Source organism: Hyalella azteca, unplaced genomic scaffold (assembly GCF_000764305.2).
Source record: "Hyalella azteca isolate HAZT.00-mixed unplaced genomic scaffold, Hazt_2.0.2 contig3372, whole genome shotgun sequence".
Lineage (NCBI taxonomy): Eukaryota > Metazoa > Arthropoda > Malacostraca > Amphipoda > Hyalellidae > Hyalella > Hyalella azteca.
The window spans coordinates 44238-52504 of record NW_025933622.1 but is presented as its reverse complement, the minus strand read 5'-3'; the positions used below and the strand labels follow the sequence as shown (position 1 = coordinate 52504).

At 42.4% G+C, this 8267-nt stretch overlaps 1 protein-coding gene across 1 annotated transcript in view; it reads right to left on the bottom strand.

The window, feature by feature from the left end:
• Positions 1–636: 636 nt before the first annotated feature.
• LOC108668783 (ankyrin repeat and sterile alpha motif domain-containing protein 1B) overlaps positions 637–8267 on the bottom strand; it is a gene marked incomplete at its 5' end in the record, with an annotated part of 49038 nt that continues 41407 nt past the window's right edge. Inside the window, 1 exon segment of the mRNA XM_047879583.1 lies at positions 637–767. Within this exon segment, the coding sequence (XP_047735539.1) occupies positions 637–767 (131 nt within the window).

The window sequence follows — 8267 nt, the reverse complement described above, 5'->3', positions numbered from 1 at the left end:
GGGTGGATTTCAAGGATTAAATGTTGCAAAAATAGCGCCGAATTGATGCTTTCGAGGTCTTAGTTACGTAAGAGAATTCTTTACAATATGGCATGAGAAGAGCGCCAAAACAATAATTATTCAGGTAAGTAAAAACAAAATGCTTAAATGACAGCCAGAATCAAGTATAATAATATAATAGGACAATGAAACTACGATGATATCTTTATATAATAAACAGTATATATCAACAAGCATGCCGTACCGTAGGAAATTCGCGCGCCATTTTAAGCTACCAAGCATTTGACGTTGAAATAATATTGATTAGGCACAGTTTCTGCGCCAGTTTCCGGGAGGTTTAAGATTAAATGCCACGCTTCGAAGCTTCGTTGTCGTTTTTCATCACATTTTCTTCTAAAAAGATGAGTGACCTGACAGCGACGAATCCAAATTCAGGCAGATTTTTTATCACAGTTTTTTGTTGAATCGTATTGCAATGCAGCCACAACAGGGCTGCGGTAGCACGGCTGCTGCTCGGCGCCCGGCAACATAACGAAGGCAATAACAGTGAAGAGTAATTAGCGAGTCCTCTGCGACCACAGAGCCGCGCAGTGACCTGCTCCAGTGCTGCCATGATCTTATGTCTTGATGTCAAGTTTAGGACTTCCTGGTCCACGGACACGCTGATACACCGCCTTCGTCGTCCGCCATCCTTATGCGGTCCTTCATCATGCTGATCCAGTGACGTGTAGGTCCGTTGGACTGAATTTTCCCTACGTTGCCGCAATCTGCCCAACGTTGTCGCAATCTGTCAAAACGTAACCGCAATCTGCCAAAACGTAGCCGCAATCTGCCCCAGTACGTTGCCGCAATCTGCCCAACGTTGTCGCAATCTGTCAAAACTTAACCGCAATCTGCCAAAACGTAGCCGCAATCTGCCCCAGTACGTTGCCGCAATCTGCCCAACGTTGTCGCAATCTGTCAAAACGTAACCGCAATCTGCCAAAACGTAGCCGCAATCTGCCCCAACGTTATCGCAATCTGCCATAACGTAGCCTAAATCTGCCCCAGCGTTGCAGCATTCTGCCGCATCTTTACGTCTGCACTCTCGCTGCTAAATTGACAGCAAGAACTTGCAGTCCGGACCCTACGTTGCCGCAATCTGCCCAACGTTGTCGCAATCTGTCAAAACGTAACCGCAATCTGCCCCAGCGTTATCGCAATCTGCCAAAATGTAGCCTAAATCTGGCCCAACGTTGCAGTATTCTGCCGCATATTTACGTCTGCACTTTCGCTGCTAAATTGACAGCAAGAACTTGCAGTCCGGTCAACCTATCCCAGCAATGCCGTATAGTATCATGAGTTTTCTAAGTCGCTGGAATTTAGCAGGAAACATTTTTAAATTTGTTTCCTGTTCTCCAATTTTTTTTTAATTGGATGTACAACTAACATAGCGAGCAGCGTAAACGAGAATCACGGTTTTCATATTCAGTTAAAATTCAACCTTTTTCCTCTTTCCGTTTGACCGTCGGTTTATTATAGGGCGAGGCCATCGCGTGAGGCCAGCTCGTGAGGCCAGCAGAGGCCGGAGGCACCGCCAAAGCAAAGCAGCCAAGATTGCCGGCATTCAGCCTCAATCGAAGCAAATTGGCGTTCAGATTGCGCTCCAGAATTTATGACTGTCATTCTCATGCAGAAAAGTTTGGAAGTTTGAATTTTGGAGCCGTAATGGGACGGCGGGCGAGCGGCTCAGGCGACGTCGCGACGGTGGACTTGACTTCACTCAGAAAGATATATGGGACATATTGCTTAAATAATGACACATTTTCTTAACAAATGAATGAGCAGAATGCGGACGTAACACTGGTGAACCCTGTTCCCAAACAAAATTGGGTCAGGATGACTCACACACCCACACAAGGATGAAAAGTACACAGCAATTCGGTCAAAGTCTTACACATTTCTATGAGTGCAGCGTCTCAATGACTTCACCGCCATCTTTTCAATCCTCGTCATTTGAAAAAAATTCTATAGTAAACGAAAATAATATCAATTGAAGGTTTACGATTGAAATTTGGCCGTGCATTTTGAATGCTTTGGATGAACATGTGCTAGACAGCTAGAATATGCATGCACGTCGAGATTTCGACAGCCGGGATCAGTAGAACTTGAATTTATTTATTCTCTTGTTATTTCGGTGACTTTATTGTGTAGAGGAAATAGATTTATTGCTGATTTTTAAATTGCAACGTATTAGGTTTAGGATTTCGGTTTTTAATTTTCAGTTTTCAATCACCTTAGCCGCGACCTGCAGTAGTATTTCGTTTTGTCGATCATTGTGTCCAGTGTTCTTGCCGTGGAGGTACGTTAATCGATAGCCCTGTGATTATATTTGTGAAATTGCGATTGTTAAATTTTAGAAGTGAATAGTTTCGTGTTATTGATTCTTTGTGCGTGGTAATTTGTTTATTATGTTTATTATATTTTCATTCTCTAGTTAGTAAATTCAAGCGTTATTTTGGTTCTATTTCAGGAGGGCCTCGATATTTGAACTTTGAAGTGAATTGAAAGTGATGGCAACGCACGGTTAAAGTTAAAGTGAGGTTAGGATTAGGGTGTTAGGTTCGTTGTGTTTGTTTCTATTTATTCATCATTAATTATATTTACTTTCAACTGTTAATTTATTGAAAATCCTTGGTCCAGAGAAGACGATTGAAAAACGATCACGTGCTGTGTGTCGAGGAACGCTTGTTCGTAGAGTGATTTGAAGCTCCCCAACAATTGACAATCTATACCCCAGCCCCAGGCAAACAACGTTAAAAACGCATAATCGACGTAAACTCAACGTATTATCAGCGTTATTCAACTTCAGATGCTTGATAGGCCTAATTTAAAGGAATGGCAGGTTTTTGATATGTTTTTGAGGTTTGGAGTAAATTTGACTTGTGGTGTTAGTAGTAGTAAGTTTGAGTTTCGGTGGTTTACCTCAATTGAAGTTTAAGGTTTGTTGTTAGAAATACAAGGTGCTTAGTCTCGCTTGCATATTTAATATCTAGCGCATCGGACATCACCAGTATCAGAAATTCACATTTATCGTTGGGTATAACTGTCAATAACAGTAATAATTTCTTGCTTTTAATAATAAAATAATTATACTATATCATCATTTTAACAATGAAATGACGCAGTGATTCCTTTTAACGATTAATAACGAGGGATTTCCGCAGCATGCATTGCACGATGTCTCGTACTCAATTAGTTCGGTGAGTGGAGCACAATAGCCTTCATAGACTTGGAACTGCACTATCTAAGCTCGCCTATGTACACTGTACACGTAGCGGCCTAGGTACACGTAGCAGACTAAGTACACGTAGCGTACTAGGTGCACCTCTCGGCCTATGTACACGTAGCGGACTAAGTACACGTAGCGGACTACGTACACGTATAGCGGCCTAGGTACACGTAGCGGACTATAAGTTCACGTATAGCGGCCTGAGTACACGAAACACGCAGGTGCACGTCACCGCCTAAGTGCACGTAGCGGCCTAAGTACACGTAGCGGCCTAAGTACACGTAGCGGCCTAAGTACACGGTGAGGGAGATTTCTCGTCTGTGATTGGTGGGTTTAGCTTGAAAAGTCCTCGGTGATTGGCTGCCGCAGTTAAGAACTCGTAACTTTGCAGCTAAATTTGATAGTACGGCCCAGACACGTTGAAGAAAGTATACGGCAATTAGACGTAAACTTTCTGTTGACAAAATGTGCGAGGATGTTTTGGATGTTTTGTGTTAGATGAAACATTGAGTGTTAGAGGGTATGTAAGTTTGTTCTGGCATGAAGGCACCTCTCTGCCACCAGCCCTTTCTGCCACCAGCCCAGACACGTTGAAGAAAGTATACGGCAATTAGACGTAAACTTTCTGTTGACAAAATGTGCGAGGATGTTTTGGATGTTTTGTGTTAAATGAAAAATGCAGTAGTGATAAACCGTACAGTCATTGCATGGCGGATAAGACCATGCAAACATTACTAAAGAAGTTCTTTACTGTGGCATAAATTTATTGGATGACTTTCGTATTCAATTTTTTTATCACTGCAGAATTTACGCGTAGAAGGGTGTTGAATGCTTCAACGATTGAATTTTTATTCAACATTCCGCAAACGATTTCCGAAAACAAATTAACCTATAAATGAACAAACGTAAACTATACATAAAAATAGAATTTTGATTCAATCGTTTATAACTCATCAATATTTCAACAGAAATATTCAAAAATGAAGTAGTAAATATCGAAGATAAATAAATAGCCCCTTACCAAAGAGTGTGGGCACCGTGCCTGGCGCACCAGTCGCAAGCAATGACAAGCGACACAAATTCAGATGCAAGTAGACCGACCCAGCCTACTCATGCATAGGAAATTTTTAATTAGTTGGTACTAAACATGATAATTCAAATTATCATCACCAACCCATCCACCAAGTCCTCCCACCAATCCACCACCTCCAACCAACTCCTGCCACCCACAATCACCCACAATCACCCACCCACCCACAACACGTCAGCCAAGACGCCGCTGTTGGCCGACAGTCTGCAGCGCTTATTGCAAACTTGTTGCAAGTCTAATTGCGTCTCAAAACTTAGACGCGGCGTCAGTGTGTCGCCCACCCATGCTCTCAGGTGGGCTACCAGCCCACAATACCAGTTTTGGTGTGCAGCCAGGAGTGTGTGGATATTATTGGATGTTCTAATAATCAACAAAGTTCTCTTCACTCAATAATAAAATGCTGGAGCTGCAGCAGCAATAAGCCAGCAGGACGACGCGCAGGCTGCCGCTGATGAGGCAATCCGCGTGAAATGCGGGGCCGGCTCAGCGCAATCCTGCGAGATTGCCGGCCTTAAGGTGGCCTGTCCAGCCCTTCAAGAGGCCTTGGTGAGGGTAGAGGCCTTCCTGAGGCCTTGGAAAGGAGTGAGGCCCTCTTTAGGACTTGGCAAAGAGTTAGACCTCCTTTTTTTTATAACGGAGCACGAGTTCTGCAGACAACACAAGCACCATGACAATGTTGGTAATGAAATCGGCTCTCCTGCAATTTCCTGCACGGTGGCATTTAGCATATGTTTTTTTAAACGGTTAATAATTTTGTATACAAATGTGCCATAAATACATTATAGTTGTGTTCGCAGACCCAACGCTGGCAAGCGAAAGTCCAACGCAGATTTCACGCAGGCACCGTTGCAGGCCAAGCGCAGGCATAACGCAATCCCAACGCAAGCCCAGCGCAGACAGAACGCAGTCCCAACGCTGGCANTCTCCATGGAGCATCTCGACTAAAGGAGCGTCTTGCTCCATGGATGATATCGGCACATGGAGCATCCAGTTCCATGGAGCATCTCGCCTTTGGAAGCGTTTTACTCCGTAGAGCAGCTCACTTTTGGGAGCCTCTTACCCCATGGAATATATTGGTCCATGGAGCGTCCAATTTCATGAAACATCTCGCTTATGGAGCGTCTGGCCCCATGGAATATATTGGTCTATATGGAGCGCTTCGATCGATCCATGGTGTTTTCCTCTTGAAGTGTCAAGACTTTCGAAGTAGCTCAATTAAGAGAATTTTATCTTATCCGGAATATCATTGGTTAAGAAATTATCATCATGCATTGAGTATCATGAAAAACGTTGTCGCTCTAGTTCTGTTTGATGACACCGTAGGCGAGGGTTTGGTAAATAGTAGTCAAAATATCTATCATTTGAATTCACTTGACAATTAATATAATTATCTACATGTTAATTTATTTCTGCAAGCGGGCCCATTGATGTTTTTATTATCGCATATAGTGTCATTACGTCATTACTGCATTTATTCTCGTCTATTACTAGCCAAATAATCGATTATTGAAAATCATGTGGTAGCATTAACCTAGTTATTAATGAAATTGTTAATTTAGCATTTTCATTCGTTTATTGCTAGCTAAATAATCATTAGAATAGGATCATTGGTATTGATACAGTATTGTTGTTAAAGTAATAATCTGTTGACTTGTTGTTAAAGTAATAATCATCGTTATTATCACTGCGACATAGAGGAATGTCTCGAGGAGTGCGGCTATCGCCCCAGCAATCCTTCCACGGCTCGAGACGTGCGCAGGGCTCCGTGTAATGCAGGATTTAGAGGCCTACCAGGCCTACGGGGCTGCAGGACTCCCAGAATTACGGGGATTAGGAGGCCAGCAGACCTTTTGCTCACGGGGTTGCAGACTGGGGCCTGGATGCCTCGTGGGGTTGCAGACTGGGGTGCGTGCGAGGCCTCGTGGGGTTGCAGAATTCAGACATTGGGGCACTTGCATAGCTCGAAAACTGCCACACTGGCACCGATTTGAAGAAAATTTCAAAACATTAATTAAGATTTTCAAACTTTGAACATTCTGTATTCACAGAGAAACTTTTGTTCCTCCCTATTCAGTATTTTTGTTAAGGCTTTGATTACGGGTCGCAGTTATTTTTCGTGTTTAGTGGAATTTCGCCGGGGGATTGATGGAATTCATGTCCATGCATGGTCGAGTATTATAACAAGCATCAATTTATTTCAATTTCGAATTCAAAATTTTTAGTTCAGCGTAACACTAAATGAAAACAAACAGCGAGCGAGTAGCAGGTGATAAGCGAGTGTAGATTTCAAAACTCATGTTGCAGTGAAAATTTAAACAAGTTTGAACTTCGGCGTTAGTTTTGAAACCATCATCGCAATGTCGCCAATGTCATCACTTCAGCATTCCCAATACGACTATCTTTTACGATCATAATTTTTTGAATTGTATTGTACATCCCGATAAAAATGTTATCGCAACGATCTCAGATATATGTAATGAAAATTATCGAAGTTTTTCAGTATGACTGCTTTTGAATTATTGCTTGCTGTTGAATGATTGACTATGCACATGACGATGGTTTAGTGAATTGTTGTACGCAGTATTAGTAGTACTTATTAGTAGTTTATTATTACAACCTTAAGAGGAAGTATTTAATTGCAATGTTATGTAATATTTTTAATCATAAAGATTACTAATACAATCTTTACAGGTAAAGGGGCAGTTCTCAAGGACGAGCGATTAATCAAAGCAACTTATTTATAAATTGATTTATCACTTCTGATCGTTACCGAGTATTCAGCCACGTGAGATTACAGCAATAAAAACATGTATCATTTTAGCGCAACACAAAGATGACATGTAATTAGAATATTACGTTCTCATACCTCACGTATAAATACGCAATTCGTCGCCTTGTATACATTTTGCGTCCGTATACACACGCCGAAAATTTGGGTCATGAATCCTATTTGGTTTCTATAGGAACCAAATAGGATTCTTGGAGCCGACACTCCTCGAGTTTATCTATGACACAGTTTTAAAATGCCTTCATTCTCCTACTTCATTCCCCTCCTTCATTCCCTCTTGGTACAACAAACACAGGAATATAAACGCAAGGTAATAACTCTCGTCAATTGCTTGTGCGGCGCAAGTTCATTTAATGATGTAGCTTTGATAGTGGGTTAAAAAGATGTGTGGGTGCGCTTAGAAAGTTGGTTGAAAAGCTGTGTGGGGGCGCTTAGAAATTTTGTTGAAAACCTGGGTGGGTGAGCTTAGAAAGTTGGTTGAAAAGCTGTGTGGGTGAGCTATCTTTCAACCAACTTTTCGACACACCCACTCGAATCTTTCAACCAATTTTTCGACACACCCACGCGGATCTTTCAACCAACTTTTCGACACACCGTGAGCTTAGAAAGTTGGTTAAAAAGCTGTGTGGGTGCGCTTAGAAAGTTGGTTGAAAACCTGGGTGGATGCGCTCAGAAAGTGGGTTGAAAAGCTGGGTGGGTACGCATAGAAAGTGGGTTAAAAAGCAGGGTGGGTACGCATAGAAAGTGGCTTGAAAAGCTGGGTGGATGCGCTTTGAAAGTGGGTTAAAAAGCTGTGTGGGTGCGCTTAGAAAAATGGTTGAAAAGCTGGGTGGATGCGCATAGAAAGTGGGTTCAAAACCTGGGTGGATGCGCTTTGAAAGTGGGTTGAAAACCTGAGTGGGTGCGCTTTGAAAGTGGGTTGAAAACCTGGGTGGGTGCGCTTTGAAAGTGGGTTGAAAAGCTGGGTGGATTCGCTTAGAAAGTTGGTTGAAAAACTGGGTGAGTGCGCTCAGAAAGTTGGTTGAAAAGCAGGGTGGATGCGCTTAGAAAGTTAGTTGAAAAGCAAGGTGGGTTCGCTCAAAAAGTGGGTTGAAAACCTGGGTGGGTGCTTTCAGAAA